The sequence below is a fragment of the Trichechus manatus genome, unplaced genomic scaffold, assembly GCF_000243295.1.
Source record: "Trichechus manatus latirostris isolate Lorelei unplaced genomic scaffold, TriManLat1.0 scaffold00035, whole genome shotgun sequence".
Lineage (NCBI taxonomy): Eukaryota > Metazoa > Chordata > Mammalia > Sirenia > Trichechidae > Trichechus > Trichechus manatus.
The window spans coordinates 13,458,344-13,478,452 of NW_004443971.1; the positions used below are offsets into that span (position 1 = coordinate 13,458,344).

Below are 20,109 nucleotides of genomic sequence, written 5' to 3' on the forward strand. Positions count from 1 at the left end.
AATGATACATTTATAGTGTTAAAATGTAAATTCTTGATCTGATTGTGTCCTAAATTTTATACTTTTGAATTCATACACGAGTACTCAAGTGAGAGCAGGCAGAACTTTTCTTTGAGGGATCATAAATTATTCCTGGATCATCGCTCAGAAAGTAATGACCAAAATACCATCATCCTCTCATTGTTGGTATTTTCCACATTCATTTTTCCCCTATATTGTTCTTTCTCATTTGTTAAGAGCAGTTTGCTCTAAATGAGACCTCTCTGGCCCTGATTCTTTAATAATTGAGCAAACCATGTGGAGAGTTAGGTGCCGGACCTACAGAGATAGATAAATAAAACTCCTCATGCATTTAGGGGCTCAGAGTTTAAGGGAGAACACAGATAATATTTTATACAGATGAAGGGTTCTGTGGTTTGACAGTGGTGTCAGTTAGGAGGGTGATCCATTATGAATGGATCAGAAAACGGTTCATAAATTAGGTAACATCTGAACTAAGTCTTGGAGGATGAAGAAGATGTTCGACAAAGAATGTGGGAGGAAGTAGTCCAGGTAGACTACTCGTGGAGGGCAGTGGCCCTCAAACTTTAGCCTGTATCAGAATCCCCAGAGGGCTTGTTACAACACAGATGACTGGCCTCCCCCCCCCCCGCCCAGTTTCTGATTCTCTTGTTCTGGGATGGGGCTCAAGAATTTGCATTTCTAGCAAGTTCTCGGTTGATGTTGCTAATCTAGGGACTACACTTTGGAGAACTGTTGAGGTAGAGGTATAGAGATTTGAAAAACATGGTATATAATAGTTCAGTGTGAGGATTTGTGTGCCTAGAGCAATATAGATGCTTCTGGGGTAGGGTGGGAAATACGTAAGTAACCTGGCTCACTTTTAATTGATAGGAATGATGGGAGGTAAGTTTGAGGTCCAATCAGCTCTATGTGTTATGAGATTCTTAAAATAGAATGGGATTCCTTAATTGGTGGTATTGTTAATTGCTGATGAGTTGGCTCTGACTTAAGGAAACCCCATGTAGAACAGAAGAAAATGTTGCCCAGTCCTGCACCATCTTCATGATCATTGGTATGTTGGAGTCCATTGTTAAACAGCCACTGTGTATTTTGAGTGCATTCCAACATAGGGGGCTCATTTTCCAGCACTGTATAGGACATTATTCTGTTGTGATCCGTAGGGTTTTCATTGGTTGATTTTTAGAAGTAGATCTCCAGGCCGTTCTTGGTCTGTCTTAGTCTGGAACCTGCCCATCATGGATGACCCTGATGGTATTTGAAATACCAGTGGCATAGCTTCCGGCATCATAGCAACACGCAGGCCACCCCAGTACTACAAACTGACAGGTGAATGGCAGTAATTGGTGCTAGGGCACCCTGTTTTGAGGTGATAACATTATATTGGGATATTCTTCATTGTAGCTATATTTAGAAAAACATGTTCTGATCCTGGATGTGGCCAAATTTTTGGTAGTATAAGCTATGTTTTTTAGTCAGATACTGATCAGTTATAGTTTGGGTTACTGCTCCATCTTGTGGCAGAAATGAGTCGCTGTAGGTGATATTCTACCATAGTAATCCTCCCCTCTCACCCCCTCACTTTTTTTTTTTTTAATGGTAAATATGTAAGTAACCTGGCTCACTTTTAATTGACAGAAACCTACCTTTTCTGAAGAATCATCTGCCTACATCCATCCAGATTGTCTTTAGTGAGGATGTCACTGTCTAAGGACCTCAAAAATCTCTAATTTCTCTCTTCCTTAGGTTTACCGAACTAATCAGTGTGCTGGGGAATTTGTGATTACATTTCCGAGAGCCTACCACAGTGGTTTTAACCAAGGTTTTAATTTTGCTGAAGCTGTTAACTTCTGTACTGTTGATTGGGTATGTAATTATGACTTAGCAAGTCTTTTAAATTTACTGTTTTTTCCTGGGGAAATGGTGTATAATATTTTAAAAACTGTCATGTGTATAGTTGCTTAAACCAGTACTACTCAAATAGCTGGTCTGCAAATTGTTACCAGTCTACAATGAGATAAAAAAGGCACTTGCAACACATCATAAATTCAGCACACTGCTTAATTCAACCGACATTTTTTACTTCTGTAGTAAGATTTTCTTGATAAAGAAAGGAGTCTGTTGATATACATTCAGGCTCAAGCTCAGTAACATTGCAAACTGCTAACAAACTGGTAACGAATAGTTTCAGTCTAAAAACTGTACTTTGTACAGACAGCACTGGCTTAAATTATCCACAACACAGCAACTTTATAATTAATGATACATTTGGTTTCAGTTCTGCATTTGGTGTTAGATCTAAAGTTGAATTAGTATCTTAGTATTAACACTTTCCATTTACCTCAAAAGAACTGTTTAGTTTGAGTATGTGTGATATTAAATCAAATGAGTTGAACCTGTACAGTTATGCGTCACTAAATGTCCATGATACGTTCTGTGAAATAGAACATTATGTGATTTGGATGTTGTGCGAACACCATATTTATACAGGCAGTCCCCAGGTTACAAACGTTGAACTTATGGACAACTCATACTTCAGAATGGACTGCCATAAACTCTCATATTAAAAATTTGAGTTAAACGCATACAATGGTTCATAATAACAAGCGCACATACTACTTTGTGACGTTTATGAAAACATTGTGTGGTTTGGAAGTGTTTAAATGTTACATCTGCTATATCCCATTCTTCAGTCAGGATTTCTGAACTCTTTTGTACCTTATGGGACCATGGATGTTGCCTGAATGGTCGTTATGCAGTGCATGACTGTACTTATTTTCTGTTACGTAGTTCTTGGAGTATTATTACTTATTTCGAAATATTCCTGAAGTAGGTTGATCATACCAGTTCAGCAGAGTTGTTTCAGGGAGTGTGTAAATTTATATTTCCAATTAGATTCCACATAGTTGTGGGCATTAGTACATTGTTAATACATTGCTTTTTTCAACCACTTTTTAAAATTGAGGTACCATCTATGCTAGGCCTTTGAAATTCAAAAATAAATAAGCCCTGAGACCTGGCCTAGGAATCTTATAGTCTGTTTGTAGGATTGATAACAGGATATGTGTTATGACCTAGAATGTGATATTTCCTAATTTGATAATAAAAATCAGAAGTGTTTGGAAATATACAGAAGAAGATGAATGTCATGTATTTCCCTCTGGATTTTGACACAGCTACCATTAGGCCGACAGTGTGTGGAGCATTATCGCTTGCTTCACCGTTACTGCGTGTTTTCCCACGATGAGATGATTTGTAAAATGGCTTCCAAGGCTGATGTGTTAGATGTTGTAGTGGCTTCAACTGTTCAGAAAGACATGGCCATTATGATTGAGGACGAGAAAGCTTTAAGGGAAACTGTCCGTAAATTGGTAAGTTTTCTGGAATCCTAATTGCAGGTCATTAGGTATTTTTTAGTAAAGTTCTGACACACTTTAATAACATTTTTAGAAGTCTTTTCTTAGTTTATTTAATTTCCTTTTAGGTCATTCTAATAGATTATGTAGTAATATTTTATTGTGGCTTTAATTTACATTTCCCTAATGGCTGATGATATTGAATATGTTATTGTATGCTTATTTGCCACCCATATATCTTCTATGGTGAAAAGTCTGTTCAAATCTTTTGTCTGCTTTTTTTCCATTGAGTTGTTGTAAGAATTCTTTATATATTCTGTATATGGGTCCTTTATCAGACTAGTGTTCTGCAAATATTTTCTTTCAATCCATGGTTTAACTTCATTTTCCTAGCAGTGTCTTTCAAAGAGCAGTTTTTTTTTGTTTTTTTTTTCTTTCCTTCATTTCAATGAAGTCCCGTTTATCGATTTTTCTTGTGTGGATTGTATTTTTTTGTATCCTATCTAAGAAATCTTTGCCTAACCCAAAGTCACAAAGATTTTCTCCTGTATATTCTTGTAGAATTTCATAGTTTTAGGTTTTACATTTAACTCTTAGATACAGTTTAAGTAATTTTTGTATATGGTACAAGGTATAGGTCAAAGTAAATTTTTTTACATATGGATGTCCAGTTATTTCAGAGCCATTTCTTGCAAAGACTATCCTTTCTCCATTGAATTGCCTCGCCACCTTTTTTGAAAATCAGTTGCCCACATATGCATGAGTTTTATTTCTGTATTATCTTTTATTCTGTACCCTTTCACTAAATACTACATAGCCTTGATTAGTGTGAGTCTGCCAACTTTTTTATTTTGGTATGGCAATTTTAATTCTTCTGCTTTTCCAAATTTTAGAATCAGCTTATTGGGATTTTGATTGGGATGGCATTGAACCTATGGATAGTTTAGGGGAGAACTGATATTTTAACGGTATTGAGTCTAGTCTACAGACATCCTTTTGTAGATTTCAGCTTACGGGCTTTACATATATTTTCTTGGATTTATAATTATTTTTTGGTGTTTGGTAGTAAAAATAGCTAGTAGCTTTTTTTTGTAGATTCTTTGGGGATAATCATCTACAAATAGACTCATATTTATTTTCTTTTTAAAAACGTGTCCCTTTGAGTAGAATCCTAGAATGTTGGCTCTCTGGAGCCCATTATGGATCTTCAACAGATTACCTACCTTCCTCTGACCTTTATTTTAGAGATGGGGAAAACAATGCTCAGAGGTTTTAAGTGACTTACCAGGGTCTTAACAGCAATAATGGTTAGCACGTTTTTGCAACTTTGGGAAATAGATTTTTTTCCAGATGTGAAAATTTACAAATAAAATTGAGTCAACTACATGGTTCATTCTTAACTAACATCCTTGAGATGGTTCTTGATCTCATTTTAAACAAAAATTTCAACTATATATCATGAGGTTCTTTTCAATGTTCAGTTCCAAAATAAAATAAAAGTTTATTCATTAGCATCTTCCTTATTCTCCTTGTCTTTGTTGGTCCATAAAATTGCCAGGAAGTGAAATGGTCAAAATACATAATAAAATAGAGGATAAAAGAGTAAAAAAGAGGAGGAGCCTGTGATTTAATCAGGCTTTGGAATCTGAAGGTTAGATTTGGATTCAGTTCCCGATAAAAAGGAAAGTGGTAGAGGTTTGGTCTCTGAATGACAAAGGTGTATCCCAAAAAGGCCCTGTAGATGCAGTTGGTACAAACTGTAGTTGAAATTTACTAATTCAAAACCTTAAGAAATTTTTTTTTCCACTACTTTTCTTGATAACCTCTATTTTGGTTTCTAATCCTTTGATACTCTTTAAGTTAGGAAGTGCTTTATTGTGACTTTAGTCTCTCCTATTACACAAATTTTCTAACCTTTTCAGATAGTGATATTCCTCTGGATAACTTTCCATGGAAAAGACTAAGACCACTCAGCATCTTACCAGTCTTAACAATTCCTGTATGTTAGTCTTTTCCATTTGCCCCGTCTTACTTATTTTTTGTACTTTTATGGATTCTTGAATAGTATCACTCTGGAGTCCTACATAGGACTTTAATCTTGCCTCAAAAGTATAAAGCATAGACATTTCCTTTGCTCTTCTCTATACCCAAAGTATAGACAAGGCCAGTTTGGAGTAGGACAGCTAACCTCAGTAGTTATACAGTTCTATTAATAACAGTTTTCATACTCAGATCAAAATGTCCAAATGTTAGGTACTGCCTTGTCTAAGAAGGGAGAAAATTTCAAAAAGGTGTTCCTTCTAGACAAGCAAAATAGATTAACTTGTCTATATTTGCTAGGTCATGCTACTTTGTATACCACACATTTTTAATCACACACTCCCTGTTTTGGTAAGGCTCTGTTTTTGGAAAGTCTTCTATTCCATGTTTGTATTGGGGGCTGGTTGATTATGTTATCCTTTGGAGGTCTCTGAAGTACACTTTATTTTAGGGAGTAATTGATTCGGAAAGAATGGATTTTGAACTATTACCAGATGATGAGCGTCAGTGTATAAAATGCAAAACTACGTGCTTCATGTCTGCCATCTCCTGTTCTTGTAAACCTGGCCTGCTTGTTTGCCTGCATCATGTAAAGGAATTGTGTTCCTGTCCCCCTTATAAATATAAGCTGCGGTGAGTAGGAAGAATGATTTCTTCTATGGAAAATTTGAAGTTCTTAATAAAAGCTTATGGCATCCCTGTACCTGGGCTTGAAATGTTGAGTATAAAACATCTGATTTTCTCCAAACCCATGTATCTCAAAGTTTACTCTGCTATTCTGTTTCTAGCTATAGATATACTCTGGACGATCTCTACCCCATGATGAATGCATTGAAGCTTCGAGCAGAATCTTACAATGAATGGGCCTTGAATGTGAATGAAGCTTTGGAGGCAAAGATCAACAAGAAGAAAAGTATGTGGTATATTGAAGTGTGACTTGGTGATTGGCAAATTTGGTCTGACTGTCATATAGCCAATTTAAAGTTACCAACCAGCAAATTACTTGAATCAGCCCAGCTTCATCCTTGGTTAACCCTTGTTGAGGCACAGAGCATTAGCAGAGAAGGTGTTAAAGCTAAGAGTGGATGAGGCAGACACCTTTTACATCAAAGTGAAGTCTTGATCTATAAATTGTGCAAGATTGTTTATTTAGTGAAAATCATACTGTTAGGAAACAGAATAACCTTCTTTATAACCCTTTGTCTCAGAAATGAGCATTTTGTATTTTATATGGAATCTTAGAAAAGCTTTTCTTGTTTGTTGTTTTTAACTAGATCTAGTGACAAAGGCAGCATGATTTTAAATTAGGAGTCTCTGAAGTGCTGGTTTATCACTTTTTTGTTTTAGTCAAAGTCCCTGTAACTTTGAAAGTCACTGCTTCCTTTCCCATCTCATTCAAAGTGTTTTCCTTTCTGTAGCCCAAAAGATAACTCTGCCCTCTTTCATTTAGAGAAAGGGAGCAGTATCACTGTCTCTCAGCACATTGCAGAATAAAATGTAAGAGGAAGAGATAGTCCAAGCCACAATAGGAATCTTTATTTGCTTAGTTATCACAAGCCAGTTGTTTTCCATTTTGTTTATCTTAAAGCATTTCAGATTTTCAAATTGAAGGCTAGCAGTTAGAGTCACATAACAATGTATGTATAAATTTTTGTGTGGAAAAAAATAAAAACAAAACAAAAAAAAGTCACATGTTTAAATCACTCACCCCCAGCCAAAAAACATTTCAAGTATTTTATAGATAAGAGTTGACAAGCAAACTACTCCTTTGTATTTCATACCAGTGGTAATAAAACATAATGATTACAGAGAAGATGATTTTTTTCCTTTGTTTCTAGGTCTTATCAGCTTTAAGGCTCTAATTGAAGAATCTGAAATGAAGAAATTCCCAGACAATGATCTTTTGCGCCACCTTCGCTTCGTCACACAGGATGCAGAGAAATGTGCCTCTGTTGCACAGCAGTTGCTTAATGGCAAAAGGCAAACTAGGTATGTACTTTTGACTCTTTGAGTTTGGACTTTTTAGCAGCTACACTTAAGAAACCTATAGTGACTGGCTTTTCCTTCTGTTTGGAATTCCTGAGACATTGGAACCTGGCTGTGTTGAATATGTATGTTCTCATAAGGCTTCCTTGGGCCTTTGTCATTACAGATATCGATCTGGTGGAGGAAAATCCCAAAATCAGTTGACAGTGAATGAGCTCCGACAGTTTGTCACACAGTTGTATGCTCTTCCATGTGTCCTCAGTCAAACACCATTGCTAAAGGTAACCAGAGCAGGATGTATAGGAGAGTACTTTGGTATTCCTATATTTTGTAAATAAACTCAATTGACATGATTAAATAGTTTTTTTTTAGTGGTTAATTTGTATGTTTGTTTTAAAATATTTTTCATGACACATTGAATAACGTGTATATAAAAATATAATAGGTGCACACAGGAGAGATAAAGTTGGAAATTTTTACATTGAGTGATCACCAGCTAGTTCTTGCAGGTGGTATAAGACCTCTGTTGTAGTCACTTACTTCGTTGTCAATTAGCTTGTGACCTAATTCCCATGTTAATGCTAAAATCAAATGAGATGAGAGAGGATTGAATTGAACATGTGTTGAAGACTCTAAGTGTGAAAGAAGCTGATAACTGAAATTACTGTTTTAATGCAACAATCTGTGTTTTGTAGGATCTCTTGAATCGTGTAGAAGATTTTCAGCAGCATAGCCAGAAACTGCTCTCTGAGGAAATGCCCAGTGCTGCCGAGCTGCAGGACTTGCTAGACGTCAGCTTTGAATTTGATGTTGAACTTCCACAGCTTGCTGAGATGCGTGTCCGCCTGGAGCAGGCCCGTTGGCTGGAAGAAGTGCAGCAAGCTTGCGTAGACCCCAACTCCCTCACTTTAGATGATATGAGACGTCTCATAGACCTAGGGGTGGGGCTGGCCCCTTATTCAGCAGTGGAGAGAGCTATGGCCCGGCTGCAAGAACTGCTCACGGTGTCGGAGCACTGGGATGACAAAGCCAAGAGTCTCCTCAAGGCCAGGTGAAAAAGCAAACTCCCTCTCTCCTTTCAGCATAGAGCACAGTGATGAGCATATAGCAAGTTTTTAGTAAACATTCATTGCAGTTATACATGTGCTTGTACGTGAAGAAATAGCTGAGTTATTTGGGGCTGCTTTGAAACTTGGCTAAATACTAATTTATTTCTTACTTTACTGATTGAGATGAATGATTTAAATGAACATGCCTTTCCTAGAGTTGTTTTAGTGAAATTTCCCTGGACCCAGATAATACCATCTTTGAGAGAGGAAAAACATTTACAAATAAATGGAACTGTTTAAACCCACAGTTAATGTCCCAAGGAGTCTTAAGGACAACATGTCTGGGAGTTAACATGCACTGCTGTGTAAATTGAAGATGTTGTTTTGGGTACTGTCGAGTCAGTTTAGGCTCATAGTAACCCCATGTGACAGAGTAGAACTGCCCCACAGGGTTTTCTAGGCTGTAATCTTTACAGAGCAGACAGCCAGATCTTTCTCCCATGGAGCTGCTGAGTGGGTTCAAACCGTAAACCTTTAGGTTAAGCAGCCGAGCACTTAATCTTTTGTGCCACCAGAGCTCCTTAAAATGAAGATAGTGCAGATAATTTCCAACAGAAGTAGGACTATACATTTGTAATTCAGGAAACCTTATCTGTTTTCGAGAGATTTAATTGGACACAGGCTAGCCATCTGAGGGGGAGAAGAGAACAAATCCCCTCCCTAATCTTGCTTTCTGTCTGACAGATCTTAAGTGGTCCAATTGACAACATAAAGGGAAAAAAAAACTAGGTTATAAATTCTTTTATAATCCTAAAATAGTGATAATTGGGTAGAGATATCCTGGAAAATTTTAATTTTTTTGGTGAAACTGTAGAGTCTTGACAGTGTATCTAGCCTTAGCATGGAGGGAATTATCACCAGGTTACCTTCTGCAAATGGAAGATTTTGGTTATACCATTATAAAATCAGGAATAAGTAGAACTTAAATGCTTCTTTAGGGCATTTGCTTTTTTAATTTTTGATGCTCTTAAGTCTTACGCAGCCATTTGAAATGAGTTAATTTGATAATCTAGTAGTCTATGCCATTTGAAAAAAATTGTTATAGTGAATTTCCTTTGAAATGATTTTTCTGGTCTTCCTGGTAACCATAAGAAAAATGAACCATCATACATATTGCTAAGTAGTTTTTATATTTAATTTTCATAGACCACGGCACTCATTGAGCAGCCTTGCTGCAGCAGTAAAGGAGCTTGAGGAGATCCCCGCATATCTGCCCAATGGTGCAGCGCTGAAAGACTCAGTGCAGAGAGCCAGAGACTGGCTTCAGGACGTAGAAGCCCTGCAGGTTGTTTTTTTGTTTTTTTTTTTTGAATGCCCTGAATGTGTAAGTGCATCTGTAAAGAGCAATAATTGAAAAGCTATGAAGATAGTATATTGGATCTCAGTGCACAGATTGGATATTTTGGGGTTGGCTAGATTGCTAATTCTATCCATCCTTACTTAGGTGTACTTGCCAGCTTATTGTCCTGACCAGTTGGTCAAATATTTAAAGCTTAGATAATTCAACCAAGTTTTTCTGGGAGCTAGGATGCCTCACATAGCCAAGTTGAGGACTTGGTTGGAGACAGAAGAGAAAGAGTTAAAAATGCATTTGTGAAAGAAGGCATTGTTTCTAACTTTGAATAAGGCCTGGTGAAGATTTATTGGCTTGCCAACAACTTTGGAGTTTAGACAGTCAAGAGGAGCAGATGTGTAGTGAGTCTGGTTAATACGAATGTGGTCAAATGAGGCTCCAGGGCCCAGAATTTTCACCAAGTAGTGACTTGGACAAAAGTGCCCCACAACCCTACAAAAGAAATGAAACAAAACAAACAAAAATTATTACCATGTATTTGTTTCCTTGTGCTAGATGTTATACTCTTAGACTTGCCTCTAAGTTTAAAAAAGAATTAAATTCACTTGTGTCATCATTAAAGTATAAACAATGCATTGTATGGTTTACCCAATTTTTAGCTGGATAACTTAACTTGAAAATGATGTGGAGAGGGCCCTTCTTTTTCTTCTAATCATTGTAAACCAGGAGGTCTTCTGAACCTAGTGAGATAAAAGATCTTTGGATTATTTAATGGGCTAAGTTTAAATGATTTATAAGTTTGTTATGTTTTGTTGAAGCCATCAGATTCTAAGAATAAAAGACTGTAGTTTCTGAATGTGTAATTTTAAGTGGCACTAATTGGCCAATTGTTAACAAGAAATGCCTGACAGTACAGTTCTAGACAGATGTTTGCAACAAAACATCTAGCCATCTGTTCTTGTTAATAGGGAAAAGAAGATACATTGTTTGAGGAGATTACATAATGTTAAGGGTGGCCCCAGCTGGCCAAAGAAAAGTCGTAGAAGGCATTTACTATGCACATAAACTTTCTTAAGGGGAGTTTTGGATGCAGGCCTCTGTCAGTCGTTGTTGGAACTATAGTGATTAGTTTTAGTACACCGTTATGGTCTCCCTTTTCACTCAGTGATTGGTAGCAGTCCAGAAGGTGAGAAGAGGCTTGCATGTCATATCAGAAAGGAGGACTTGGTTCTGTGGAGGTTTACTCCCTTCGTCTTTTGTAGTGTATTTGCTACTTAGTACTATGTTTTGAACAGTGTCCATAAAATGGCAAAAAGCCATTCTGCTCCATTCCTGAAATAATAGCTTGACCTTTACTTACATCATATATTTAAGAACTAAAAGGGGGGAGGTATGACTAAAAAGAAACCAGTTCCTATTTGGTAGATTATTTTTTTAATATGTTAGTATTCTAGTTCACACAAAGCGTATTTCTAAATCGAATCATAGGCATAACATATAATTTGAGTCATCTTTTCTTATTAAGTATACAGCAGAACATTTATGCCCTAACAATTTAATCATATAGGAATAAATATCAAAAGTAGTAGGCTGTCAATCTACCCAGTCCATACTCAGTTTTCCCCAAAATGTCCCTATGTTTGCTTGTTCAGTCCAGGACTAACATTGCATCTAACTGGTATATCTCTTTAAGTTTCTTTTAATCTTGTAGAGTTATCCTCCTGTCCCTACTTATTTTCATGAACCTGTCCAGAATAGTTACCCTGTGGTATGCCCTACCTTCTGGATTTGTCTGGTTGTTTCTTAGTAGTGTGTTCTATCCCCTGTATTTCCTGTAAGTTGGAAGTTCCAAAGCCTTGATGGACATTTTTGGCTAGAATACATCAAAACATCAGTTGATATTATATACTTTATATTGCATCTCATCAGGTGACATATCTAGATGACCTACCATTAGTGGTGCCAAGATTTACCATTGTATTAGAGCAACACCTACCCCTGCCCCGCCCCCCGCCTGCCTAATGCTTTTATTCTTCTAGTTTGGTTATCTCATTGTTTCTCAAATTGTGGTCCTTAAATAAGCAGCATTAGCACCATCAATATCAGCATCACCTGGGACTTGATAGAAATGCAAATTCATAGACCCTGCTCTGACCTGAATCAGAGTGTCTGGGGATGGGGCCCAGGAAACTGTTTAAACAAACTTGCCAGATGATCCTTGTACACATTAAAGTTGAGAATCACTGAATTTTCTCAATTCCTATCTTAGTTTCCTGAATAATTTATACTGAGTGTACAAGTTACTTTAATACATCATTGGAAAGTGACTTGGAATAAAATACTGTTTTGTTACTTTTAGTTATGTAAGTCAGTATGAAAGTCTTGAATTATCTACAGATCTTCATTTCTGTTTAATTTTTTCCAAATTATCCATAGATGACAAAAGAATTTAGAAGGATATAAATTATTGGAACGGAGTAACTACAGTGAATGTCATGTTCACAGTTGTGTCCTTAGGGCTGAGCACAAACTACTAGATTCTCTAAGTATTTGTTGAGTGGATGATCGAATATCGCCCTCCCATCACCACCATTCGTCAAGTGCTCGGTTTTGTTGACATCTGTGGATTTAACTCGTTGAGATCATGAAGTAGACCCAATCTGAATGGTACTTTTTCCTACTTGACATAGAAGTATTTTTTTCCCCTAAATTGCTCTAATATTTCTCGATTTATTAGGCTGGAGGACGTGTGCCAGTGTTAGACACACTCATAGAACTTGTTACGCGAGGCCGATCTATCCCAGTACATCTGAATTCTTTACCAAGACTGGAATTACTAGTAGCTGAGGTTCAGGCTTGGAAAGAATGTGCTGCCAATACATTCTTGACTGAGAATTCACCATATTCTCTCTTAGAGGTAAGTTCGCAACCAGTCCGTTAAATACAAATGGGACATCGCTGATTGATATATGTTCTGTGTGTCATTATTTCAGTAGAGCAAAGGAGGTTCTTCTAAGCATCTGGTGAAGCAGGCTTTTAAATGCTTTGTGGATTTGTTTAGGATAGCATTCAGTGTCTAAGGAAGAATGTTTTTCCCACTGTATGAAACTCCTCTATGTTGAAATTGAGTTTGTGCTTTACCACCTGAACTTAGTGAGCCTGATAAATGAACTCAGCCACCTCTCATAAAGTGCTTTAGCTGTGCCTTTTCTATTTTCTGATAAGCTGGTATCAGTTGTGCATTGTGACTGGAATTGGCATATATAACCTTTTTTAGTTATTTTAATTGAATCTGGAATCAAAGTCAAATCTTCTGTAAGTTTTTTTTTTTTTCTTTTTAATAGAGGAGGTTTTCTGGCCTCAGGGCTGTAGATTACAAAGAAAATATTAGATATTAAGATTTTCACATTCTTCTGACTGCTTAAGGTTTTATTTTGGGACTTTCTAATGCTTTATCTAGAATCTGTTTTATTGGTGGATGTGCTTTGTCTAACTTTAGGTGCTCTGTCCTCGATGTGATATTGGCCCTTTGGGGTTGAAGAGGAAGCAGAGAAAGTTAAAGGAGCCCCTGCCAAGTGGGAAGAAAAGAAGCACCAAATTAGAGAATCTGAGTGACCTGGAGAGAGCTTTAACTGAGAGCAAAGAGACTGCTTCAGCTGTACGTCATGGGTTTTTTTTTTTTCTCCTCCATTCTCTTTTGTTGGGGAGGATTTCTGACCCTTCCCTGTTTACAGGAATATTAGGAAGACAATCAGAAGAATAGCTTTAAAAGTAGCTCAATTTCTGAACGTTGTTAAATGTAAAAGTTTTGAATGGAAGGTGCACAGAGGTACAGGAAATCCAGGGAAGGCCTTTCAGTCTTGCTGGCTCAGAAACTGTCTTGTCAGTGCCCATGGGTTGATCCAGGAAAATTGGCTAAGGAGGTCAGGGCTCACAGGTGTGGGAAAATGCAATTCTAACTTATTAATTTACAAAAAGAAATATACTTAAAAGTGTACTGGATGCTTATTTCAGCCAGACCTGCATTTAGTAAGCACTGTTGACGCAAAGAATCAAGAAGCTGAAAAAGTAGTATCTAGCTGTTGTGTAGTGTGTGCGCTATTGGGGTAAAAGAAAACAGCTGTGTGGTTTGGCTGCTTTTTTTAATGGCGTAAAGCATTGTTCATTTCAGGAGTAGGAATATAGCTGCTGCTGCTGCTGCTGCTGCTGTTAGGATGGCATCAACCTTGGGCCAGGGGACCTTCTCTCATCTATTCCTTTTCAGCTGCCTGACCTCTCTTGTGATTGACGTGGACTTGCCTTGATTTGTTCATGTATTTTGACACAGATTTTTTTTTGATATTATTTGTACCTTTAGTCAGGTTATAGTCAATTGCTGCCTGAGCACTGTTCTGGTGTTTTTAAGGTGCTACTTTGGTCTGCTATTATGTCTGTGGTTCTTTTTTGTGAAGACTGACAGAAAGTTACAGTCCTTCTCTCCTGAAATGTCTGTCTGAAATTTTGCACACAGTATTTAAGATTGTAGTTTATGCCCATTTCTGGACCCCTGGTTTAAGAACTCCTACCTTACTTGTTGGTTTCATAGTAGAACTTTGAAAGGTGAGTTGTTTGCTCTCCATTTTGAAGCTATGGGAAGGCACCTTGTTATCACTTAACCCCTAGATATTGCCTGCAACATTGTATTTGTCTACAAAAATAGGTGGCTTTTTGGGGGGAACATACTGAAGGTTTGTAACTGTGATTTACTTCTAGATCTTTTTGTTTCTTTCCTAATCCTTGATTCATACATTTTGTTCTGTAATGCAAAAAAAAAGATAATAGAGAATTCATTCTGGTTTTACCACTCAGGATCCACATTTGGTGAATCATGGTGGGTGGATGTGATAATTGGGAATTGCTTTAACTGTGACCAATTAACATTTTAACGATGTGGGTATAGAACTTAGAAAAGGAGTAGGTCCTACAGCGAACAGCTTTTGTTTCTAGAGGGGAAAGCTCAGTTTTAAAAATCCATCTCCTATTTATCAGGGAAGTACTAGGTAAGGACTTTAGCAGTCCAGCCTTTTCTTGGGGAAACTGGCCAGTAAAACTGGACCTTAAATTCGAGGTGGTAGTGGCCAACTCTGATAGAGCTTGTGATTTAAATTTGTCACCTTTGTACTCTGCTTTTACTTCATGGGTACATAATAAATTTGTAATAGTTGGACTTATTTATTTATTGGATGCCTTGTATTTAGCAGATGCTTAATCTGTTTATGTAAAAAAAAAGTTCCATTTATGGTCAGCTTGTAAATAGTGTATAGAAATGTGTTCAGTATCACTTTAGCTTTTTACTGTGAATTTGGTTCTGTTTGTTTTCAAGTCTTTTTACTGTGAATTTGGTTCTGTTTGTTTTCAAGTCACTTTCTTGTGACTTGGCTCTCTTTAAGAAGACTACAATCTGAGTATATTGTAACTTTCTATAGAAAAGCAGCATTGCAGATTACTTGCTTTTTGCCTTTGCCCTAGTAATCTTGTTTTATAGTTTGTGTGTGTATATAAGAAAACTCTGGTAATTTTTTTTTTTTATTGTACTTTAGATGAAGGTTTACAGAATGAACTAGCTTCTCGTTTAACAGTTAGTACACATATTGTTTTATGACATTGGTTAACAACCCTATGACATGTCAGCACTCTCCCTTCTCAACCTTGGGTTCCCTATTACCAGCTTTCTTGTCCCCTCCTGTCTTCTAATTCTTGTCCCTGGGCTGGTGTGCCCCTTTAGTCTCATTTTATTTTATGGGCCTGTCTGATCTTTGGCTGAAGGGTGAACCTCAGGAGTGACTTCATTACTGAGCTAAAAGGGTGTCTGGGGGCCGTACTCTCGGGTTTCTCCAGTCTCTGTCAGGCCAGTAAGTCTGTGATCTTTTTTTGTGAGTTAGAATTTTGTTCTACATTTTTCTCCAGCTCTGTCCGGGACCCTCTGTTGTGGTCCCTGTCAGAGCAGTCAGTGGTGGTAGTCGGGCACCATCTAGTTGTTCTGGACTGTCTGGTGGAGGCCGTGGTAGTTGTGTTCCATTAGTCTTTTGGACTAATCTTTCCCTTGTGTCTTTAGTTTTCTTCATTCTCCCTTGCTCCTGAAGGGGTGAAACCAGTGGAGTATCTTAGATGGCCGCTCACAGGCTTTTAAGACCCCAGAGTTTTTTGTTTTTTGTTTTTAAATTGTGCTTCAGGTGAAGGTTTACAGAGCAAATTAGTTTCCTATTCAATAGTTCATACACAAATTATTCCGAGACTGGTTGCAATGCGCGTAGTGTGTCAGCATTCTCCGCATTACCACCCTGAGTTCCCCGTTTCCGTTCGTCCAGTTTTCCTGTCCCTTCCTACCTTCTTATCTTTGCTTTTGGGCAGATGTTCCCCTTTTGATCCCATAGATGATTGTTTTAAGGAGCACTTTCCTCATGGGTGTTATTGTTTGTTTTATAGGCCTTTCTATTATTTGACTGAAAAGTGGTCTCTGGGAATGGTTTCAGTTCCAAGTTAAAAGGATATCTAAGGGCCATAGTCTTGGGGGTTCCTCCAGTCTCTCTCGGACCAGTAAATCTCTTCTTTTTTATTACTTTAAATTTGTTCTACATTTTTATCCCACTCTAACCGGCGTCTTCTATTATGATCCTGGTCAGAGCGGTCAATAGTCGTAGCCTGGCACCATCTAGTTCTCTGGTCTTAGGCTAGTGGAAGCTGTGGTTCCTGTGGTCCGTTAGTCCTTTGGACTAGTTGTTTCCTTGAGTCTTTGGTTTTCTTCATGAAAGAGACCAATAGTTGTATCTTAGGTGGCTGTTCGCAAGCTTTTATGACCCCAGACGCTACTTACCGAAGTAGGATGTAGAACATTGTCTTTATGAACTATGTTATGCCAGTTGACTTAGATGGCCCCTGAGACTAGCTTTCAAGCTCAGTAACTCAGTCCTACGAAGTGTTTGGTTATGTCTACAATGTTTCCATGACTATGCCCCCTGTGTACTCTATTATGTATATGAATATACATGCTGTACATGCAAATATGTATGTAGATATATATCTACAGTCAAACCTATATATGTGGGTGTACTCCCATATGCTCTTGCATCTAGTCAGCATATATGTCTACCTGTGTATCCACTCATAAGGTATTGTTTGTTGTTACTGTTGTTGCAGGATTGTATATGTTATAGTATTTACCGTCTTTGTCATTGCCTGTTATTCTTGCGTACTGCTCAGTGTCTTCTCTTGCCTTGGTCGTATTGTACTGACTTCCCTCATTGTGTACTGCTTTTCCCTTCACCAAAGTTAACGTGTCTACTCTGTAATTAGTGGTTTTCCCTCCTTTGTCCTCCCATCTTTCTGTGTGTGAATCTTTTCTTGACTGTTAATAATAGTGGTCTCATACAATATTTGTCCTTTTGTGATTGACTTATTTCACTCCGCATGTTGTCCTCCAGATTCATCCATGTTCTGAGGTGTTTCTGTGTGTGTACCATACTTGGTTTATCCATTCATCCGTTGATGGGCACTTAGGTTGTTTGCATCTTTTTGCTATTGTGAATAATGCTGCAGCTCTTATTTCTCTAGGATATATACCTAGTAGTGGGATTGCTGGATCATATGGTATTTCCATTTCTAGCTTTTTAAGGAAGTGCCATACCGTTTTCCATAGTGGTTATACCATTTTACATTCCTCCCAGCAGTGTCTAAGAGTTCCAATCTTTCCACAACCTCGCCAGCATTTGTTGTTTTCTGGGTTTGTTTTTGTTTGTGTTTTTTTTTTTGGATCAGTGCCATTATTATTGGGGTGAGATGTTACCTCACTGTAGTTTTGATTTGCATCTCTCCTACGGCTAATGATCAAGAGCATCTTTTCGTGTGATTTTTAGCTGCCAGAATGTCTTCTTTGGTGAAGTGTCTGTTCGTGTCCTTGGCCCGTTTTTTTGAGTTGTCTTTTTGTTGTTGAAGTGTTGCAGTTTTCCGTAAATTTTAAACATTGGGCCCATGTCGGATTTGTCATAGCCAAAATTTTTTTCCTGGTCTGTAGGTTCTGTTTACTCTTTTGGTGAAGCCTTTGATGAACATCAGTGTTTAATTTTTAGGAGATCCCAGTTATCTAGCTTATCTTCTAGAGTTTGTGCATTTTTAGTTATGTTTGCTATTCTATTTATGCCGAATATTAGGGTTCCTAGCGTTGTCACTGTTTTTTCTTCCATAATCTTTATAGTTTTAAGTTTTACATTTAGGTCTTTGATCCATTTTGAGTTAGTTTTTGTCTATGGTGTGAGGTAATGATCTTGTTTCATTTTTCTGCAAACAGATATCCAGTTTTGCCAGCACCATTTATTAGAGACTTTTTCTTCCCCATTTAATGAACCTTTGTTAAAATTTATCTGTCCACAGGTGGATGGATTTATGTCTGGGTTCTCGATTCTGTTCCATTGGTCTACGTGGCTGTATAGTAGGTTCTGAGATCAGAGAGTGTAAAGCCTCCTACTTTGTTCTTCTTCTTCAATAATGCTTTCCTTGTCTGAGGCCTCTTTCCTTTCCGTATAAAGTTGGTGATTAGTTTTTCCATTTCATTAAAGAACGTTGTTGGAATTTGGATTGGGATTGCATTATATTTGTAGATTGCTTTGGGTAGTATTGACATTTTCACAATGTTAAGCCTTCCTATCCATGAGCATGTTATGTTTTTCCATTTACGTAGGGCATTTTGGTTTCTTGCAATAGAGTTTTGTGGTTTTCCTCGTATAAGTCTTTTACGTCTCTAGTTAGATTTATTCCTAAGTAGTTTGTCTTTTTGAGGGCTGTTGTAAATGGTATTGTTTTCCTGATTTCCTTTTCAAAGTTCTCCTTATTGGTATAGAGGAATCCAACTGATTTTTGTGTTTTGATCTTGCACCCTTCTGCTTTGCTGAATTCTTTTATTAGTTCCAGTAACTTTCTTATGAAGTCTTTGGGATTTTCTGTGTATATGATCATATCGTCTGTGAGTAGGAATAGTTTTCTTTCTTTCTTACCAGTTTATATTCCCTTTATTTCTTTTTCTTGCCTTATTGCTCTACCTACGACTTCCAGTACAGTATTGAATAAGAGTGGTGATAAAGGGCATCCTTGTCTGGTTCCTGTTCTTCGGGGGAATGCTTGCAGTCTGTCTCCATTCAGAATAATGTTGGCTGTTGGTTTTTGTGTCTGTGCCCTTAATTATGCTGAGGAATTTTCCTTCTGTTCCTGTTTTGCTGAGAGTTTTTATCAGGAATGGGTGTTGAACTTTATCAAATGCCTTTTCTGCATTGATTGAGATGATCATGTGATTCTTGTTCTTTGTTTTACTTATGTGGTGGATTATGTTGATTGATTTTCTAATGTTGAACCACCCTTGCATATCTGGTATGAATCCCAGGTATGTCATGATGTATTATTTTTTTGATGTGCTGTTGAATTCTGTTGGCTGGAATTTTGACGTCGATATTCATGAGGGATATTGATCTATGATTTTCTTTTTTAGTGATGTCTTTGCCTGGTTTTGGTATCAGGGTTATGCTGGCTTCATAGAATGAATTCGGGAGTATTCCTTCCTTTTCTATGTTCTGAAGGAGTTTGTATAGTATTGGTGTCAACTCTTCTCTGAATGTTTTGTAGAATTCTCCAGTGAAGGTGTCTGGGCCAGGGCTTTTTTTGTTGGAAGTTTTTTATGACTCCTCCAGTTTCTTCTTTTGTTCTGGATCTGTTCAGATTTTCTACCTCAGTTTGTGTTAGTTTACGTAGGTAGTGTGTTTCTAGAAATAAGTCCATTTCTCCTAGGTTTTCAAATTTGTTGGAGTATAATTTTTCATAATACTTTGTTAGGATCTTTTTTATTTTGGTTGGTTCTGTTGTAAAGTCACCCATCTCATTTCTCATTTGGGTTACTTACATCTTCTTCTTTTCCTTTATCAGTTTGGCCAGTAGTTTGCAGATTTTATTGATCCTTTCAAAGAACCAGCTTTTAGTCTTACTGATTCTTTCAGTTGTTTTTGTACTCTCTGATTCATTTATATCTGCTCTAATCTTTGTTGTTTCCTTTCTTCTGGTGAGTCTGGGCTGCTGCTGCTGCTGCTTTTTTTTTTTTAATTGTACTTCAGGTGAAGGCTTACAGAACAAATAGTTTCTCATGAAACAGTAGTACACATGTTGTTTATGACATTGGTTAACAACCCCACAACATGTCAGCCCTCTAACTTCTCAGCCTTTTTTTTTTTGGTGAAAATACACATAGCCAAAGATACACCATTTCAAAAATTTCTACATGCACAGT

General features: G+C 37.4%; 1 protein-coding gene across 1 annotated transcript in view; it reads left to right on the top strand.

The window, feature by feature from the left end:
• KDM5B (lysine demethylase 5B) overlaps positions 1-20,109 on the top strand; it is an 88,600-nt gene that overhangs the window by 53,845 nt on the left and 14,646 nt on the right. The window contains exons 13-22 of the mRNA XM_004375280.3: positions 1,768-1,887; positions 3,198-3,392; positions 5,869-6,050; positions 6,206-6,330; positions 7,256-7,406; positions 7,570-7,684; positions 8,099-8,454; positions 9,659-9,797; positions 12,544-12,723; positions 13,306-13,464. Coding sequence (XP_004375337.1) covers positions 1,768-1,887; positions 3,198-3,392; positions 5,869-6,050; positions 6,206-6,330; positions 7,256-7,406; positions 7,570-7,684; positions 8,099-8,454; positions 9,659-9,797; positions 12,544-12,723; positions 13,306-13,464 — 1,722 coding nt within the window. The remainder of the gene's footprint in view (positions 1-1,767; positions 1,888-3,197; positions 3,393-5,868; positions 6,051-6,205; positions 6,331-7,255; positions 7,407-7,569; positions 7,685-8,098; positions 8,455-9,658; positions 9,798-12,543; positions 12,724-13,305; positions 13,465-20,109) is intronic.